This window comes from Callorhinus ursinus, unplaced genomic scaffold (genome assembly GCF_003265705.2).
Source record: "Callorhinus ursinus isolate GAN/ISIS: 27379988/994484 unplaced genomic scaffold, GSC_fseal_2.0 scaffold20, whole genome shotgun sequence".
Taxonomy (NCBI): Eukaryota; Metazoa; Chordata; class Mammalia; order Carnivora; family Otariidae; genus Callorhinus; species Callorhinus ursinus.
Genome location: NW_027397082.1, coordinates 30,591,430 through 30,609,596, shown reverse-complemented (window position 1 = coordinate 30,609,596; position 18,167 = coordinate 30,591,430). Strand labels below are relative to the sequence as shown.

The 18,167-nt window shown below is 54.1% G+C and overlaps 2 protein-coding genes and 1 long non-coding RNA gene across 10 annotated transcripts in view; 2 read left to right on the top strand and 1 right to left on the bottom strand.

Moving 5' to 3' along the window:
- The window catches only part of RASSF4 (Ras association domain family member 4), a 32,461-nt gene that overhangs the window by 4,628 nt on the left and 9,666 nt on the right, over positions 1–18,167 (bottom strand). For 4 of the 6 annotated variants that reach the window (XM_025880775.2, XM_025880777.2, XM_025880778.2 and 1 more), the window contains 5 exons: positions 16,053–16,128; positions 6,346–6,488; positions 4,892–4,983; positions 3,802–3,959; positions 148–249 (listed from right to left, as the gene is read on the bottom strand). In XM_025880775.2, the coding sequence (XP_025736560.1) occupies positions 148–249; positions 3,802–3,959; positions 4,892–4,983; positions 6,346–6,488; positions 16,053–16,128 (571 nt within the window). Of the gene's footprint in view, positions 1–147; positions 250–3,801; positions 3,965–4,891; positions 4,984–6,345; positions 6,489–6,631; positions 6,740–16,052; positions 16,129–18,167 lie in introns of those variants that run through there. The other 2 variants (XM_073904486.1, XM_025880779.2) reach the window with 2 other exon arrangements.
- On the top strand, positions 3,858–6,352 carry LOC141374665 (uncharacterized). Its single transcript, XR_012381738.1, has 3 exons — positions 3,858–3,964; positions 4,897–5,101; positions 6,064–6,352. It is a non-coding gene; the product is annotated as an uncharacterized lncRNA (long non-coding RNA).
- On the top strand, positions 6,770–10,707 carry DEPP1 (DEPP autophagy regulator 1). Of its 3 annotated transcripts, XM_073904491.1 has the most exons (3): positions 6,770–6,892; positions 7,692–7,785; positions 10,025–10,707. In XM_073904491.1, exon 3 carries the CDS (start codon positions 10,051–10,053, stop codon positions 10,675–10,677), a length of 627 nt encoding a protein of 208 aa, XP_073760592.1. In that variant the 5' UTR covers positions 6,770–6,892; positions 7,692–7,785; positions 10,025–10,050; the 3' UTR covers positions 10,678–10,707. The 3 variants fall into 3 exon arrangements, with proteins under 3 accessions (XP_073760592.1, XP_073760593.1, XP_025736576.1); XM_073904492.1 differs by lacking the exon at positions 6,770–6,892 and having other exon boundaries at positions 7,690–7,785; XM_025880791.2 differs by lacking the exons at positions 6,770–6,892; positions 7,692–7,785 and adding an exon at positions 9,248–9,467.

Below are 18,167 nucleotides of genomic sequence, written 5' to 3'. Positions count from 1 at the left end.
CCTAGAGATGCCGCGTCGGTAGAGGAAACTTTTGCTAGACCTTCTAACCCAGGAACCACAGGCAGCTTCCCTGGCCTTTGCCAGCTTCTCCAACAAGACAGCAAACTGCCAGCAACCGGGGGCAAGGCCGCTCATAGCCAGACTTACTCGGAACTTGTTCAGCAGCAGGGTGAGCACGTGCACGGTTGTCATGGTGCTGTTGACCCTCACGTTGGTCACGGACCCATAGGCAGGAGTAAACACCGAGGTCTGCAGAGGGAGGTGGGCCATTCAGGGCAGGGCCAGAGGGACATGGAGCTGACATCACGCAGGGTCTGGGCACACTGTCAGCCCGATGGTCTGAGGTGACAGGTGACCCTGGGCTCTGGAAGCACCTGTGCCTGTCCAGCACAGGTCGCACACAGCTCCGCCCACATCTGGTGCACTTGGGGAAGCCCTAGCAACTCCTGTCTTACAGAGGCCTGTGAGAAAGATGCCTCCGAAGCTATCAGGGCCAGTTCTCTGACCCTCGGAGCCAGTCCCATGGAAGTACTTCACAGGAGGTGTGGGGACCAGTCTCCTTCTCACTCTTTCTTTGGCTCAAATTGCCAAGTGTCTGTTGATTCTAAGACCGAAAGTCCTGGAATCTGTCTGCTCCTCCCTGTTCTCCCAGCAGTAGAGGTTCTCAGTTTACACTGCATCAGCGCCCCGCCTCTCTCCCCTTCCAATCTCAGCGCTTTCCAGCCATTCTCCACACTGCTGTCCCAAGAAACAACCTTTCAAAAACCTTGCAACTCAAAGTGTGTTCTGGACGAGCTGCATTAGCACAGAGTCTTGGCTCCCAGCCCCAGACTCTTGAATCAGAATCTGCATTTTGAGGAAACCACCAGCTGATGCTCTCCATACAGTACAATTTGAGAAGGACTGTCTTCTGGCATAGTTCTAGTTAGAAGTATCTGAAGGCAGCCTACAGCCTCAACAATACCATTGCTTCCCCTTCTCGCTGCATATGTGATACATTGATTCTCTCCCCAGTGCCCTGTGGTCCAACCACACAAGCTCTTCACTGTTGTGGGGGTGGGGGGCGCATTATACTCCTGCAGATATCTTGCCTTTGCCTGTGAGACACCATATATATAGTCAACCAGGGCATCATCTGAGGCTTAATAAGTCCTCAATGAGCACTAGCCAGGTTATAGACCTGCTAAGCACTTCACCTAAAATCTTTGATTTAATCCTTCCAAAAGTTTTTTGAAGTACCCTTTTAAGAAAGGACACAGAGTCTTGGAGAGGTCAAGTAGCTTGTCATGGACACCCATCTAGGAAGGGCAGAGCCATTGGAAAGCCCATGCTTTATCCCCGTGGCACTGAGATCTCCCTGTGATTCTCACTTCCCTGAGGTGAGCTCTTCCTCACTTTCCAAAACTAAATTCAGATTTACACATTCCTCCTCTATGGTCCTAGCTCTACTTTCCCCAGGATATAACTGGGGCTCAGGAATATGAAGGACTTGCTCAGTGTCTCCAAATACCGGAGTCAGACTCAAACCCAGACCTGCCTCCTCCATAGTCACCATGCCAAATGACTCTGGGTTACACAGAAAGCCAGACTAGGCTTTCAGTCCCCAAGAAATATAGACTAGAGGAGTCAGGCCTTTTCAAGGAGAAGAAAGGTCTTGTCAACAAGACATTATTGGTGTTTCTCCTGCCTGGAGCCTTTTCTCAAGATGATGCTGACCAGCTCCAAGTACGAACAAAGGCCGCATGGCTGCTTTGCCATCTCTAACCACAATGGTTTCTCTCTGGTAGAACACAGTTGAATCTAACAGCCCAGAACAAAGCAATGGGACAGGTACCAAGTTTTACTGAGTCTGAAAATCACATCAACACCACTGTGAATCAGAATAGTTTCGGAAAATGGTTGAGTGAAGTAATAGTGCACAGTTCTAAGAAATAAAATCCAGAATAACAACCTCAGGAAGTCAATTCTAGGTATAATTTTTTTAACTTGTTGCCTGTGATTCAAGTACCTTGTTACCTGATTTCTCAGGACACTGATTCCGAGTGGACTGCCAAGTAAGAGGGAGAAGGAGCCCCTTACTCAGCCAGGAGATGGGAATCAGCTGTCCAACATGCCTAAGATACTAGTTCACGTCCTGGATGTTAAGTCAGTTTGCCTGGAAGAATGAACCCACCTTCTGGAGGTAAATCTGTTACTGGGAGAAGGAGCTGCTCTGACTGGATTACAGGCTAGTGGGTTGAGTGTCGAGCTGGCTGAGGAGCCCTTCTTGCCAGGGTGCCTCCCATGGATAAAAAGCTGTGACAAAAGTCCTCATTGTTCATTTCTGTTCATTCAAAAGGCTACAGAGTGCTCAGACATCTCCATGTCTCTGGGGCATTTGCAATGACTACAGTAAGGTTGAATGTGCTTAGAGATGAGTGATTCCCTTAGAGGAGGGGGTAAATGCGCTGGAGATAAGCTCCACTATTTGTTACCTTGAGTCATGGATCAAAAGCTTCCTTTTTTAGGATCATAGAAATACGAAGAACCTAAGTTCATGCAAATATTCTTTTAAAACTTTTGAATAATTCCTCAAAATAATAATATACTTACTGAACACTTTACAGATTAAACCCCTTTGGAACAAGTTTTAAAGAATATCCAAGTCAGATCGTGAAGTAATCTAGACGATTCTTAATCTCTGCTTAACTTCAACCCTGCACCCTCTAGGGAAACTACTCTCAAATAGTCCTGGGTTTCCCTGCACTTAGCTAGGATCGCCTGGTATCACCCACGAACATTCATTGCAAACCTAGCCCAGAGTGGAAGGCGGGGGGAAGGGTGTCCTCTTAGTAAGGCAAGGTCCCTTCTGCTTGCCTTGCTGAACTCTTCACCCTAAAGTCCAGGGTACTCCCCAGAGAACTTGAATGGCCCCTGGCAGGCCTAACCTGTGTAACTGTTCTTCAGGTCTGACCCTGAGAGCTGCCTTTGCCAGGCCCCCTCCCCCTCCCGTGAGTCATCGCCTATCAAGATGGGCAGCTGCTTCAACTGGAAACCTCTGCTTCCATTTCCCAGTGCTGCAGGATGTGGCCCTGTTATAGGACACTCCATCCAGGGCCTCACCCAAATTGCTACTCCTGCATTTATAGAAACAATCAACTTCTCCTTTTACAGTTTGGTTTGTTTAGGGACTGAAGTCATCTGGGGAAGGAGATCTTTTCCTCAGGTCAGTACAATACATACTCGGACAAAAGGCTAAGTGCTGGGAACCAGGAGTAGTGCGGGTTCTCTGGGGCGCAGAAACACGTGCCCCTGGACCCACCTCAACCTAGGGCTTACTCTACCCAGGGAGAAGGCCAGCAGCACATCACGTTCCCATGAAACCATCTGTCGAGCTCGGGTGGAAACCTCAGAGAAAATTGCCTAATTAGACATAAACTTGGCATTACTTTCCAAAAATCCATGCAACTTGTGAAAATGGGTTGACAGTGAGTATGTGGTAAAAAAACAAAACAAAACAAAAAAACAAACCCAACAACAGGCTTTGGGGTCACCAGCTGGAATGTGTTTTGTGGGGGTTTTTTGTTTGTTTGTTTGTTAGTTTGATGTGACTTTGGGCAAGCTATTTCTCCTCCTGAGCCCATTTATCGGTGAGGACGCAGATATGACACACCAGCACACAGGGCCATGGTGAGGGTGACCTCTGACAAGACTATGGTGGGGCCTGGCCTTCAGAAGGCCAAGAGCTGCACCCGTGCTTGGGGCCTCCTCCCTGTGGCCTCAACTTCAGGGCCCAGGGGAGATGCCAGGCTGGAACATCACCTTGTGGTTGTAAAAGTGCCCATTGATGGAGAAGCGATGTCGCCGGATCCTCTGGGCCTCGCCGGGTGCGCGGGCCCGGGGCCTCCTCTGGATCACACAAGCTGCGTCACTCTTGGTTCGCATCAGCTGAGGGGTCTCCTCGTCCTCCTCCAGGGGCTCTGTAGTGAGGAACAGGTGAGAAGGTCAGTCCGGGTCGGAGCAAAGGGGCCAGAGAACTGCCGTGCTGCGGCGGTCACGCGGCGCGTGGGGCTTGGTTCCCTGGAGCTTTGTGGTCACACCCCACTGCGGCAGAGGGTGATGTGAATGCTGTTTCTGTGACAGGACTTGGGTGACGCCCACTTCGCAGACAGGAAAGGGGGCCCCCAGACAGGACCACCTGTGTCACAATGCCGTATGGCCACGGCCTGCGCCTCCGTCTCCGGGCGCCCTGGGCAGCTCTTCGGCAGCCCCATCCCTGTCCTCTGAGCCTCCACTGAGTGTGAGGGGAGGACATACAGAGGACAGATGAGCAGTCTGGACTCCAGAGTGTGAGGAAGATGCATCCTAGAGGCCCACAGGCCCCGGAGGGTGCCATGCTTGCTGTTGCTATTCTCTCCTTTCTAGAAAGCAGGGGACTCAGGCAAATTACGTCAAACAATGTCACCCCTGCGAGCTTCTGCCTCCTTTTTCTGTAAGTGGGGAGCTGAGGAGAATGCCTTGTACCGAGGAGGTATTTAGCAAGTGTTGCTCCTGAAGACAAATAAAGCCACTCTGCGCTCCTCCACATAGCTGGTCTTTCTTTTTTCTTTTTTTCTTTTTTCCTTTTTCTTTTTTAGAGAGGGGAAGAGAGAAAAGGGGGGGGGGCAGAAGGAGAGGGAGAGAGAAAGAATCCCAAGCAGGCTCCACATCCAGCATGGAGTCCAACTTGGGGCTTGATCTCACAACCCTGAGGATCATGACCTGAGCTGAAATCAAGCACTGGACACTTTAACCAACTGAGCCAGCCAGGCGCCCCAACACAAAGCTGTTCTTCAGAGATGGTGGTCATGAGCCAAGCCCCTTGCCCCGGCTGAGAGAGACGGGGTCCCAGGTAGCTTGAGGCCCCACTTGCCTGAGCTGTCTCTGGAACTCTTGGCCCTGGGTGCTGTCTGAGTCCTTGGCTCCTGGGCAGGGACCCTGCCATCCTGAAGAAGTGGCTCCTTTCTGAAAAGACAGTCAAGGTGCTCAAAGAGCTGCTGACAGAAAAAAGTAGCTCAAGTCACAGAGAAGAAGCTGCTGGCCTCTGAGGACGGGACGCAGGCAAGAAGCAGGGCCGGCCGAGGTAAGGCTCTACTTCACACCGAGTTAATGTAAAACGCTGAAAGAAAAGCGAAGGATTGCCAGGGTGTCTGCCGGAAGGAGAGGGAGTGTGCCCTGCAGACCTGAGTGGCATTGTCCCTGCTGCACAGACACACGGACACACGCCGTGTGCCCATGCACTCCTGGGCACCAGGCTGAGGGAGGCAGTGTGTGCGGCCAGGTGCTGAGCAGGCTCTCCGGGCTTCCGTCAGGCCTGATGGAGAGTCAGGCAGCGGCAACCTCGAGGGGCCCGCCTCTGGGCCTCTGGGCCAGGCGGAGTCCAAGCCAGGGAAGCTGGTGCCGGGCCGGAGAAGGGGATGTGTGTGACGGGAAGTAGCCCAGAGCGTGAGGGAGCCAGGGAGGGGCAGGCGAAGAGCTGAACCCAGGCTGGGAGGCCCCTGAGGGTCCTGCTGTCTGACCGCTCCTGTGGTTGCTTCCCCCCCCGGGGAGTGGGGCCATGAGTCCCACTCGTCGCCTTTCTACGAAGCCCGTCCAGATGTTATACTCTAAGTCTGTATGGGATGCACGGGGGGTGTCAAGGTGCCCTAAGTGCCCTCAGAACAGCAACTTTGCTTGAATTTTTGAAGGGAAAAGGTTTCGCATTTTCGCCTCTTGGAAGGATTCATTACGTGCAGAAGCGATCAAAACTCAGCAGCTCGCTGCCCTTTATTGGGGGCGGGGGAGGCGCTGGGAGGAGGCAGATGTTCATTAAGCGGTAAGGTAGGAAACGGTTTCATCACGGTTAAAACATATTTCTGATATTAAAATAAACCTGATATTAAGCTCTAATAAATTTATAAAAACAAATTCTGATATTAAAATGAAAGTAGAGCAGTAGGAGGTTAAATTTGTGTGAATTTTTAAGGTAGAACAGGAGATGCCAAGAAATGTTTGTTTTGCCCAGGATGTTGGGAGCCCCCCCGGCCACAGCTCCTTTCCTTGCAGGTAAGGCAGCTCCTGTGAACGTATGAGAAACACAACTGGTGTTGGGAGTCTGGAAAATTCTCCAAGAGTGAGATGATTCGGCCATCATCTGGAAAGACCACTGTTGGCAGGTGAGGCCACGGGCTCAGGCAGTCATGGGGTGACAAGGATAGGGCGGGCTTGTGCTCTCATGTGCCCCGTTCGGGAGCAGGGCTGACACCCTGGACACCCCGAACAGTAAGCACGAGTTCAACAGGTGTCAAGGAGGGCACCTGGCCCTGCCTCAGGCAGCCCAGCACTCACAGGGGGCAGCCGGGCTGTCCGGGTGTCCAGGAGGCTGAGGAGAGGTGCACTCGCTCCCTGTCGTCCTGTATCTGGAGCCGGATAGGCCGCCTCAGTCCCCAGGCAATGTTGAGAAGTCCCTCGATGACCAAAGCGCCTTCTTCCTGTGGGGAACTCACATAGGCTAGCCTCTTTCCCCGGAGCAGCCCTCCTCAGGGGTCACTGCCCACACACCCCCCCCCGTGTCCCCCTTAAGGCCCAGCCCCTCCCCAGGGGACTCCCCTGAACACTCTTGCCCCAAACACACCTCTCCTCCTTGGGGTCCTGCCCTCCCCTGGGGGGAGGCACATGAGCCTCTCTGTGCTCCAAGGCGTGAGGCCATGGGGCTGAGCAGAGGAAGCCTGAGGCGTGCCCTTCCACCGCTCAGTTCACATCTGGTCAGGGGCACGGCCTGGGACGGAGCCGCTGAGTCAGGCGTCCCACAGGAACCCAGCTGCTCTCCAGCAAGCACGTCCACACGGGTGAGGAAACGTTCCAGCGAAGGAGGCCACACTGACACTGGTGCCAGGTAGGGCTGCCTTCCCGCACCTGGGGAGGGGCCCCACGGTCACCAGCGCCCGCTGCGAGTGTGCTGAGGGCACTGGATTCCATGCCCGTCAGAGCGGGGGTGGCTACTCCTTGGAGCTGTGTCTCAGCCCCAACCCTTCTCCCCACACTGCTCCTGATTGCCACAGGAGCCACTCGAGTGGCCTGGGCCCACCCCGATTTCCAAGCTGCCTTCTTTCCTGAGGGCCGGCCTTGCTTTTCTCACCCACCGGCACGTTACCAGCCTCCACATTCCACTACTGGCGTGAACACTCAGAATAGCTACAACAGCTCTCGTTCTGTGCCCCCAGCCGGCCTTGATCTCCCAAGGTCTGCAGGTGCCACAGCTACCACCCTCCTGCCAAGCCCTGAGGTCCCAATTGACAGAACTCTCCAGGGGCACCCTCAGCCAGTTTCCCCTCCCACCCCTCCGGTCTTTGATTCTGTTTCTGACCTCTTCCAGGCTCTTATGTATGCGTGACCACAGCCAGGCTCTCTGCGCCCAGCCGAGTTGCCCCACGCATGTGCCTGGCCACGCTGCTTTCAGAACATCTTCTCAGCCCCACTTTCCCCAGATCCTTCCAGCTACCTGCTCCTAAGCTGCTTTGATACTAGCCTTTTGGCAATGAACGTTAAACATCATTCTCCCGTTGTTATGTGTATGTGTGTGTGTGTGTATATATATATATATATAAATATATTTTGAGCACTGGGTGTTATACTCCCATTGCTATCTTGAGCACCACCTTAGATTTACAAATTGCATTTCTTTCTCCTTATAGGCTTTGAAAGCCTTGTGAGAATAAGGGACCTTGTGGAAACGTCTTTGTATCCCCAGAAGGGCTTACAGAGGTATCCTGCAGCACTGATATCATGGTAAGTTAGTAATCGCTTAAAACACCCTGCTATCCACAGAGAAAATTGTTCCACTCTGTTCAAGGTTATCAAAAATACACATAGCTTTCTGGAATGACCTTGCACTGTTTGTTAAAAAAGAAAATGACAACAATAAAAGTAGAGCACTTCTTGATGACTACTGAAGTTAAACAGCCACAGACATGTAACTAACGCTCCCTACAAAGTTAAGACTGGATTGATTCCCTGGAGTTAAAGGGCAGTAAGAAACCCCAAAGTGGGGTTTGGTTCTCTGTTTTCTGTCTTGGCCTCAGATGCCTCTGTCAGAGGTCAACATGTGGGGCGTCTGGGTGGCTCAGTCGTTAAGCACCTGCCTTCAGCTCGGGTCATGATCCCAGGGTCCTGGGATCGAGCCCCACATTGGGCTCCCTGCTCTGCGGGAAGCCTGCTTCTCCCTCTCCCACTCCCCCTGCTTGGTTCTCTCTCTCACTGTGTCTCTCTCTGTCAAATAAATTTAAAAAAAAAAAATCTTAAAAAAAAAAAAAAGGAGGTCAACACTCTGAGAGAGAGAGCCCCCCGCCCTACCCGGCAGCTCAGCAAGTTCATTCACAGAGCCCCACTGCCTGCCAGCCCCACGTCTGACCCTGTGTGGAGGGAGATCAAGCAGTCACGGTCCTGGGTCCGAGAGTCAGGAGATCATTTAGAGCTCCGAGGGGCAGGAGAAGACAGCACCACTGGGCCAGGGGCAGTGGGGCTGGACACGCCGAGGCTGAGCCTTCAAACATGCCACCGGAAGTCTCTGGAGACCTTGCAGTGAAGGAGACAGGAGGAATTGCCCTGGGACTGGGAGCCAGGGGCAGGAGCAGAGTTGCTGCCTCTGAGGTCAGGGATCAGCTACACTGGGGTCTGCTGGCCTGATGTGACTCGGGCCCCGTGTCCCTACACAGATGGTACGTGTGCCCCCAAGCTGCCCCCCCCCACCGACCACTGTTCCTCTGTCCCTCAGCCTGGCCCCATCGGGTTGGAGGGGAGGCCCTGTCAAGTCTGCAGCTGTCTCTGGTCAAAGCAGGGGAAACTGAGGAGAGAGCAGAAGGAGTCTCAGGCTCCAGGGGGGCCCTCGCCGTACAGGTGGGGAAGGGCATGCAGGCCGGGGCAGGACTTGAATCTGGGTCCCACAGCCTCACATTTCCATTAAGTCGGGAAGCCATTCTGGGCCCTCTGATTCTGAGTCCCAGTGAACACGTCCCTCCTCACTGGAGGCCCCTGCCTCTCCCCGGGCTGAGCTGGCAGGAGCGGGGGCAGCCCCTCCCCTGCCCCGGAGGGTAAACAACCCTGGAGCCTCCCACGGCTCCAGCTGGCTCCGGGCTGGCGGCCGGCCCAAGCCCGCCCGCCACGTTGTTTTCCCTCCGAGAGCCTTCCTGGGCACTGCTATTTTTGGCCCGCGTGACAGTGACTGATGGCGGGCGGGGAAGTATAAAAGCAGCTGCCGGGCCTCGGGGTCCACCAGACAGCTCGGGGAGGCTTGCATGCCGGGCAGCAGCCCCACCGTCACGCTCCCCGTCCATCTCCTGGCCACGCCAACGCTGGACGCGGGGCTCTGACTGCGGGGCCCCCAACTCTTGGCCCCGAACTCCCTGGGCCTTCCCAAGGACTGTCCTTGCTCACCCGGCAGCCCTGTGATGCCTGGGTTCCCTCAGCTACAGGTAAGGGAGAGCAACTTCCCCCTGGTTAGAGATGCTACAGAAAGGTTTTGTTTATCTTTGAGGACGAACAGGGCCTCACTGCGGGTTAGAGACCAGGGCATGCAGTCGATGGCAGGGATAGTAGCCTCCGAGGGCGTCGCATTCCTAGAGGGATTTCATTCCGTGCGTTTCTTACAACACCCTTTCCAGCAGGTACTTATAACCCTGTTTTATGGACGGGTCAGGGGAGGCTTGGAGAGGTGACCTCGCCAACGGTCCCCAGGCCAGGAAGCGGCAGAGGCTGGTTTTACACCCAGGTTCCCTCTGACTCCAGCCCGTTAGGCCGGGTTGTCTGATTTGTGCGGGTTCTTCAACAACAGTAAGGATAGATTCTTAAGCACGAGGCTTTCAGCGTTAGCAGGAAGGAAGAGTCCGGGAGTCCGAGCCCGGGCTTGGGTCTGCAGACTTCACTCCACTCTCAGGCCCGTGAATCCCCCGGGCAGCCTCAGCTGAGAGAGGGGACACAGAGGGGTGACAGAACGGCAGACCCTCAACCCCGGTCCTCTGTCGATCAACAGGTCTCCGCCCCGCCTCGCCGACGGCCATGAGGTCCCGGCTACTGCTTCCCGTGGCCCACCTGCCCACAATTCAGGAGACCCTGGAGGAGATGCTGCCCGGGGGGCCCGGGCAGGAGCCCCCGGCCTCCCCCAGCCTGGATGACTACGTGAAGTCCATTTGTCAGCTGGCACATCCCACCTCAGTGCTGGATGTGGCCACAGCCAGGGCCCAGCCCAGCAGAAGCCCCCGGCCAGCCCGGACCTTCCAGAAGAGCTGCCCTACTGAGTCCCTACGGGACATTACTACCTGCTTCAGTGGTCAGCAACGGGCACCACCTGGGGACGGCACTACCGACCCCCTGGACTGGCTCTTCGGGGAGTCCCAGGAAAAGCGGCCGAGTAGGAGGGACCCGCCAAGGAGGACTGGCTTCTCTGCTGACTCCTGGGGTCTACACAGACAGATGGACAGTGGCAAGGCCCGAGGGACCCCCAGAGGGAGACTCTGGGATGCCAGGGTGCAAGGGCACTCTCTGGTGAGACCCTCAAGGGACTGGCACCAGGGCTCCGGGGCTTCCAGGCAACTCGGTGGGGCCGCGGCCTCCCCCCCAGCTCCCCGCCCCAGCAGCATCCTCAGAACTCTCTATTTGCACCTCCCAGTGATCCATGAACTCTAACCCCTCCCCAATAAAGCCTTCTGTACAGAGTACGCTGGTCTGTGTCACCTCCTCCCCCTCCTCCCCTGGGGTGGGGACTGTCCCTGGCAGGTCTCCAAGAGGGAAACACCTTTCTGCAGGGGCTGCCTGCCTGGGCATTTCATAGCGAGGCACACCCCCCCCCACCCCGAAGAGTGAGAACAGCCTTTCTGGCCTCATGTGGTGTTACTGATCCTGTTTGCACTGTTCCGCACTGCTCCTCGCTGGCTGAGCACCTTGGGCAAGTTACTTAACATTTCTGTTTGTTGGTTTTCTCGTGGGTAAAATGGGGGTAATTAAAGGGACCTACTTTCTAGGCTGTTCTGATGAGTAAATGCTCACATTCATCATGGGGCGCATGTTACAAGCCCGCACGCAGGCTTATACCCATGTCTATGTGACTGCTTCACAGGCAAGGATGTGCGGTCGGTGGCGGGTGCGAAGCGAAGCTCTCAGCCACACAGGGATTTCAGAGTGAGGCCTGCGCTCTCCCAGGTCAGCCTCCTGGCCCCACCCCCAGAGCCCGGGCTCCATGCAGCACAAGAGGAAACATACGGTTTCCCCAAATGTACCTGCTGGGTGTCGGGGCGGGGGGGGGAACCTGTCACTAGATCACCTGGGGTATCTCCGTGGCTCCAGCTCACAAGTCCTGTTGTGTCATTGGGAGGGTTTTGCCTGTGCTGAGGGCCAGGACAGACCCCAGACCAGCTCCGCAGGCAGGGTACCAAACCACAGGGACTGGTGGCCCTGTCCCTACTCCCTCCACCCAAGGGGCTTCTCGCCTCTGGGGCAAAGTGCAGGCTATTGGTCAGTTGCCCTGCTCTCAGGCAAGTCCAGTGGCCAGGGCCTCCATCCCCAGGTCCTAAGGTCTGGGCCAGCCCTGGCTCCTCCAAGCCCAGCGCCGGAGAAGCCATCTGACAGGGAGGGAGATGGAAGTGAGGAATAGGGGCGAGGGAGAGGCGGGTGAGGCATCGGAGCACTCAGAAGAATCAGGCCTGAGGACCCATCACCCTGTTCCCTCGGGCCAGGTCAGAGCTGGCCGGCCCTGGTCAGGGTGGAACAGACAGAGGGGAGAGGAGGACTGAGCTGGGTCCACAGCCAAGCTCACAGCCGGCTTCGGTCTCCTCCATCTCCTTGCTCTGAGGGCTACCCAACTATTTTCTTCCTTTCTTCTTCCTTTATTTTTTTCTATTTTAAAACTATTTTGCATTAAAAAAATGTTTATTGGCCCCCTTTTATGTGTGTTTTGTAGGAAGGCAGAACATAAACCATACATTTAAAAGTGTCAGACAAGTAATTTACTCAGTCTCCTTATCTGTAAAATGGGGACACCACCCCTGCCCTTCACAGCCTGCAGGGTTTGAGGAACGGGGCACATGCCCTTGGAGATGGAGTAGAAATGCCGCAGAGGAGTGCCTGCATCCATCACAACCCGCTGTGTCCCTGGCCTGCTCAAACCTGCCCATCCCTCACCTTTGCTGGCAAATAAGTACGGGGCGGCCTTTAGCCAGAACACCCTTAGGAAGCGGCGGGGAGGGCTGACCTGGGAGGGGGTGCTGGCCGGTGACTGGGCTGGGCTTGCCTCACTGTACCCCTCTGCGAAGCTGTGTGAAATCAGGTCAGAAGGAGGCAACTAAGATGAGGTTGGCCGATCCCCCCCACCCCCTGCAAGCTCAAAAGCCACACGGCTGCATTTGGGAGGTCAGACAGGGCTCTGGGTTCCTCTGCTCATCTCCCCTGATGTGAAAGAAGCTAATGGGACCTTCAGGAAATGCCAAAAAAAAGAATAAAGGGCAGGGGGAAGGGGCTTCTGGCATTATTCCAAGCTTCCCACGGGACAGAACAGCCTAGCAGAAAGTCCCCGTGATGGGGGTCCTATAGAGCAGTCTCCTCCTCACTCGCCCCTGGAGTAGGGAAAGGATGCAGTGTCCTGACCAGGCGGCAGCCTGGGAAGCACTTGGGAGCTCTCAAGGGAACATGTCCACGGCCGAGTACACCCGGGTGCCAGTGGTCTGTCAACTGCCCGTCATCCTGCCTCCAGGGGAGGATGGGGAATCACTATAAGAAGGAAGGGGATCCTGACTTTCTCCACCCTGGGAGAGGCAGAGACCCTGAGTGAGGGGATGCTCGTTCCCTTTCTTACTCTGCGCAGGAGCCCGGGACCAAGGATAGGGACTGGGTGTGATGTGCGCTCACGGCCACCAGGGGGAGCACGAGAGGCCAGCTCCCCTAGCGGGCCATGCGCTGGTGCACAACAGGAGGGTCCTACTTCTCATCACAGGGACGTATTTACCCACCGGTATTTCTGGGTGGTCGGTTTTTCCTTCGAGCAACCAAACAGCCCGGTTAAAATGATTTGCTATCGGGCGCCTGGGTGGCTCAGTTGGTTAAGCGACTGTCTTTGGCTCAGGTCATGATCCTGGAGTCTCGGGATCGAGTCCCGCATTGGGCTCCCTGCTCAGCAGGGAGTCTGCTTCTCCCTCTGACCCTCTTCTCTCTCGTGCTTTCTATCTCTCATTCTCTCTCTCTCTCAAATAAATAAATAAAATCTTTTAAAAAAAATGATTTGCTATCTTCAAAAGGCACAGATTGCTCCAGGTTGCTCGTGCTCTCCTTTGTAATATAAGCACAAGGCAGAGTTTCCGATAGAGGAGGCTAGTGCCTGGGCCTCCTCCGATAGAGAAGCTAGTATGGGAAATCCCTCGCCCTTTGGGAGCTGAGGGAGAATTCGTGGGGAAACACTTGCCCCAGGGCATGGCCCTGCTCCCTGACACACTTCATCGTCCCACGTTCTGTGGATCCCGGAAAGGACCATGGAGGAGGAGGTGTCCCCATACTGCAGCAGTCAGGCCACCGTCGCTCGGGGGGAGGCCTAGTGACAGCAGGGAGCGGAGTCTCTTCTGGAGCCCCACGTGGCTCTGTGAGGGCACAGCTGGTGCTGAGCCCCTCCGCAGCTGGACGGCTCCTTAGCTCGGTGACTGGAGGTGACAAACAGCTCCCTGCGTCTCTGAGGCTGGTCAAAGCTTAATGCTGGTAATGGGTCACTGTCTTACAAACTTCTGTGCTCAGGCCTTGGAACCATGCTGGCATCTTCCACTTACTGCAGTGTTACCTTGCAGGAGAGATTTAAACTCTGAAAGCCTCAATCTCTTTGCCCGGAATATGGCCATTCCCATGTCACACAGCTCTTGTATTACAGTGAAGAACAGAGGGGTGAAGTGCCTTGTGCCTGGTGCCTGTCTGTCCTGCCCTCAGGGCCCGCAGTGCCTGATGAGAGGCTGGCCTGGGGTTGACCCTGCGGCAGGTGCCTGAACTGCAAGTCCCCGAGGCCCCGGAGGTCCCGGGTCTGTGTTCTGAGAAACCACAGAGGCCTGAACACAGGGTGGTGGGTGGGTCACGGAGGCACTCGGTGTCCAGGAATCAGTCATGTATTTCAGCATCAGAACTCTGTGCTGCCCAGGCCTACAGTGCCTTTGTGGTGGCGGTCACCCCCCCCCCCCCGGAGGACGCATACTCCCTCAGGCTGGTGCCCCTTGGCTGTTAAGGCTGAGGAAGTTCCCTGAAAGGTACTTTCTGGCTCCAGGGAGATCAAGTCAGATCCTTATCCCTCTTTAAGGTTAGGAAGAGGAAAACCCCCGTCTGTGGGGTGTTAACTTCTTACCACAGGGGCTGTCAGAAACACCTCTTCCCCTTTTTGGGGTCTCTCACTTTTCCACCTGGACTCTCCTGTCACACACAAACACAGGGCATAGGTTTGGGGCTTCCCAGCCCTACTCCCCACACGACTGTTCCAACAGAGGGGATTATCTTGGGGAATCCCAAGGGCCAAGGCCAAGCTCTTAGAGTAGCAATTCTCAAACTGGACCTTCATCACAGTACCCTGGAGGGCTTGTTAAAACACAGATGGGAACAGAAGGAGTTTCTGATTCAGCAGGCCTGGGGGCAGGAGGGCGACAAGAATTTGCATTTCTCACCAGTCCCAGGTGACCTTGAGGCTGCCGGTGCACAGAGCCCAGGTTGAGAGCTGCCAAGTCTTCGATCAATCACCAAACGGCCCAGGGCTGAGGAACAAACAGGGCCCAGCCAGAAGACCCCAGCGCACGCCTCCAGCACAACAACTGAGGTGGGTCCAACTCCACACTTAGCATAGATCAAAACTGTCCAGTGCTCAGGACGCATCTCAGCTTGCCCTGGGACTGTGCCTGCTGGTTAGTCACCCAACACCTATGTTGGGTTGGCACGCTGTGCCTGGCCCAGTGCCCGAAACCAGCCAGGCACTCAGGTAAGAAAAGAAGCAGCAAAACCAGAGATAGCAGGGGGGTGGCGTCAGAGCCCCGGGGGGCAACAGTGAGGAGCAGGGCTGCGGCGGGCTGGTGAGACAGGTGTCAGCTGCTCTGCAGAATGAAGAGCGGGGCCAGGCCGAGGGGGAGGGGACCGAGGCCCTGTGTGGGCTGAGCGGGCCCAGGGGAGGTGGCATGGGAGACGTGTGCCCTCCCAGGCCCCGTGCTGCCTGGACCACGAGCCAGCAGCTTCCCTCCCACCCAGGCTCCCGAGCCTCGTGACAATAGCCAGGCCTGGGCTGTGTTGTGCCCACGGATATGTTTTGTTTAGCCAGCATGGTGTTTTGATGTTTGCGAAATTCCACATGAAATTCCAGATATCTAACTTCTTTTTGAAAAATTAGAAAGAGTCTGGCTGTCTGGAGCCCACGTTCCTGCACAGCAGCGTCTGCAGACGGGACGGTGCTCTCTGGCATCCTCCACTCCCCAAGCCTGCCCTGCCTCTCCCATTCTGAGCTGCCTGGCCCAGCGAGCATCCTTTGGGGAGCTCTCCTCCATTTCAAAGCTTTCCTCTGATGTTTATTCTGACTGACAAACCCGGAGACTGCTTTCACTTTTCGATTGCCCTGTGACCTTGGGCAAACCAGAGCCCCCTGTTGAGTTCCTTATTTGTGCTGTGGGATGGGCAGAGAAGGGACTGGGCTGTGCAGTCTCGAAGGTTTCAAATTCCAGTGTCCTGGCGGTTCATCCCGGCAAAAGTCCCAGGTGGAAGGAGAAGACCCACAGGCGATTATTTCTACCTGCTCTGAACTCTTGCTGGCTGTGGCGGAGGTGGGGAATGCTCTGACCCTCAGCACCCCTTACAGGACCTCCAAGGAGATGGCCTGGCTGCTGGTAACCTGGTCTCTAACTCAGAAAATGGGCAACCTCATAATTCATTATCCAAACCAGGACACTTCTGAGAGTGAAGAGAATGGTCTTAATAATGGCCTTGGAGTAACAGGTATAAACCAGGACTGTCTTCAGCAAACCAGGAGAGATGGTGGCCTATGAATAAAGAAGAGAAACGGGCCTTACCTCTCGGTGTCTCAGCTGAAAGCTTCTGCCCTCATGGTAGCAGTTGTAAGTTTTTAGCAAGCTTAAGAGCTCCGACCTAAAAAGGTAAAGACACACGTCATAATCTTGGGGCGTGGCAGGGCTTTGGGACTGATGACAGATGTCTTGCCAGCCACACACACTCAGTTTAGAGACTAGACCCTGCCATCAGACACATGCCTTTCAGTCTTCTAGAGGTTTCACATGTCAGCCCTTGTGGAAGGTGTAGGATTGGGAAGGGAGCGAAGAGAAACTCGAGGACGGCCCACGGAACTGTACACATTGTGTGTGCACACTTCCACCATCACAGATCAGAGGTCCTGACCATCTCCCTGTGCTTTACTTCTGAGTCACTGCCTCAGTAAATCCCCTGAGGTTGGATTATTAGCATTTTCAAGACTCTTGCTTTTCTTCCCCATATTACTTCCTCTAAGGGCCTGGTGCGGCTGCTGTGGGGGCGCCGTGAGGGGTGCCTGCTTCTTCCTCGTCCCGCCTTTATGGGGGTGTGATCAAGAGACGAAGTTGACAGCTGTGAGAGAAGATCCTGAAAGTCCGTGTCCAAAATGTCTTCTCCCCGGAACAAAGGGAGGCGTGGCAGAGAGAAGAGAGTCCCCGCACCCCAGCGGGGCTCTGCAGGGGCATGCAGTCCCGTACATAAGAAACGCGAGCCACACATGTAATTTTAAATCCTCTAGTAGTCATATTACAAAGAAAAAAAAAAAACAGGGGAAATTAGTTTTCATAATACATTTTATTTTATCGCACAATGTATCTAAAATTTTATCATGTCCACATGGAATCAATATAAAAACTACTAATGAGATCTTGTTCATTATTTTATTTTGTAATGAGTGTTTGCTACTTGTCTTTTATAGTCACTACTCCTCTCCAGCTGTAAGTCATGTGCTTGGCAGCCACCGCGGCTCATGGCTCCCCTACCGGACAGTCCTGCTCTAGAATCTCTTCAGGCAGTGCCTTCCCTGACACTAGAGCCCCCCAGGGTATGGACGAGCAACACCTGCTGCTGGTGCTCGAGTGTGCTTCCCGATGGGGGGGTGATGGTACCTGACAGGGGAAGTGAGGCACTTGTGATTCAGTGAATGTGATGCCATTAACACAGCAAGAGTCAATGCTGCACATTCACCGTGACTGTAAGTGTGTAAATGCTGAACATAAACTTAGTAGGACACCTATACATGAAATCAATCATGTTATGGTTATGATTATGACGTTTCCCAAAGTTGTATTTAATATGATTCTCATTATAAAATTTATTTATTTATTTATATTTATTTATTTATTTATTTATTTATTTATTTATTTGACAGAGAGAGAGAGAGACAGTGAGAGAGGGAACACAAGCAGGGGGAGTGCGAGAGGGAGAAGCAGGCTTCCCGCCGAGCAGGGAGCCCGATGTGGGACTTGATCCCAGGACCCTGGGATCATGACCTGAGCCGAAGGCAGACGTGTAATGACTGAGCCACCCAGGAGCCCTCATTATAAAATTTAAACCAGGAAAATGATGGTGTGGACAGCACTGTGCATGGAGTGCTGTTTGTTTTCTCAGGTCTCTGAGAGGGGGACCCAGAAAGGAGGTCAGTGAAAGCTAGAAGGCTGGCTGTGCTTCAACATGGCAGATAGGAGCTGCCCAAATTTAGAAAAGATTTGGACTCCAGGACTCAAAAAGCAAGATAACATAAAAAATACACTTTTCTTTAGTTGAGAAATAAATTTGAAAAACTATTCTAAACATTTTTTATGGTAAGACAGATAGTAAATAAAATTAAAAATAAGCAGAGCTAAAAATTATTATGTCAATAAAATGCACTTTTTTCAGTAAAAACTCCAAACCTATTTTGAGTTTTTTTTTCTTTTTCCCCCCTGAACTGTTGAACATGATAAGAATGTTAGAATTGCTCTAATTTTTGAATCAATTAAATGCCATCTGTGCAGAGTCACGGCATACATTGCCATGCTTTCCTGCCTTTGTGGGCCTGAGGAGGCAGGGGTCAAACCCACACCCCAAAGAGATCCTTGATCTCCAAGGAGACAGGCTTCGAAAAGAAGTGCCCCCATCACTGTCCCTGGAGCAGGTAC

What these genes read in the sequence shown, in the direction of transcription:
- DEPP1 (XM_073904491.1), top strand. Translation starts at nt 10,051, where the DNA reads ATGAGGTCCCGGCTACTGCTTCCCGTGGCCCACCTGCCCACAATTCAG.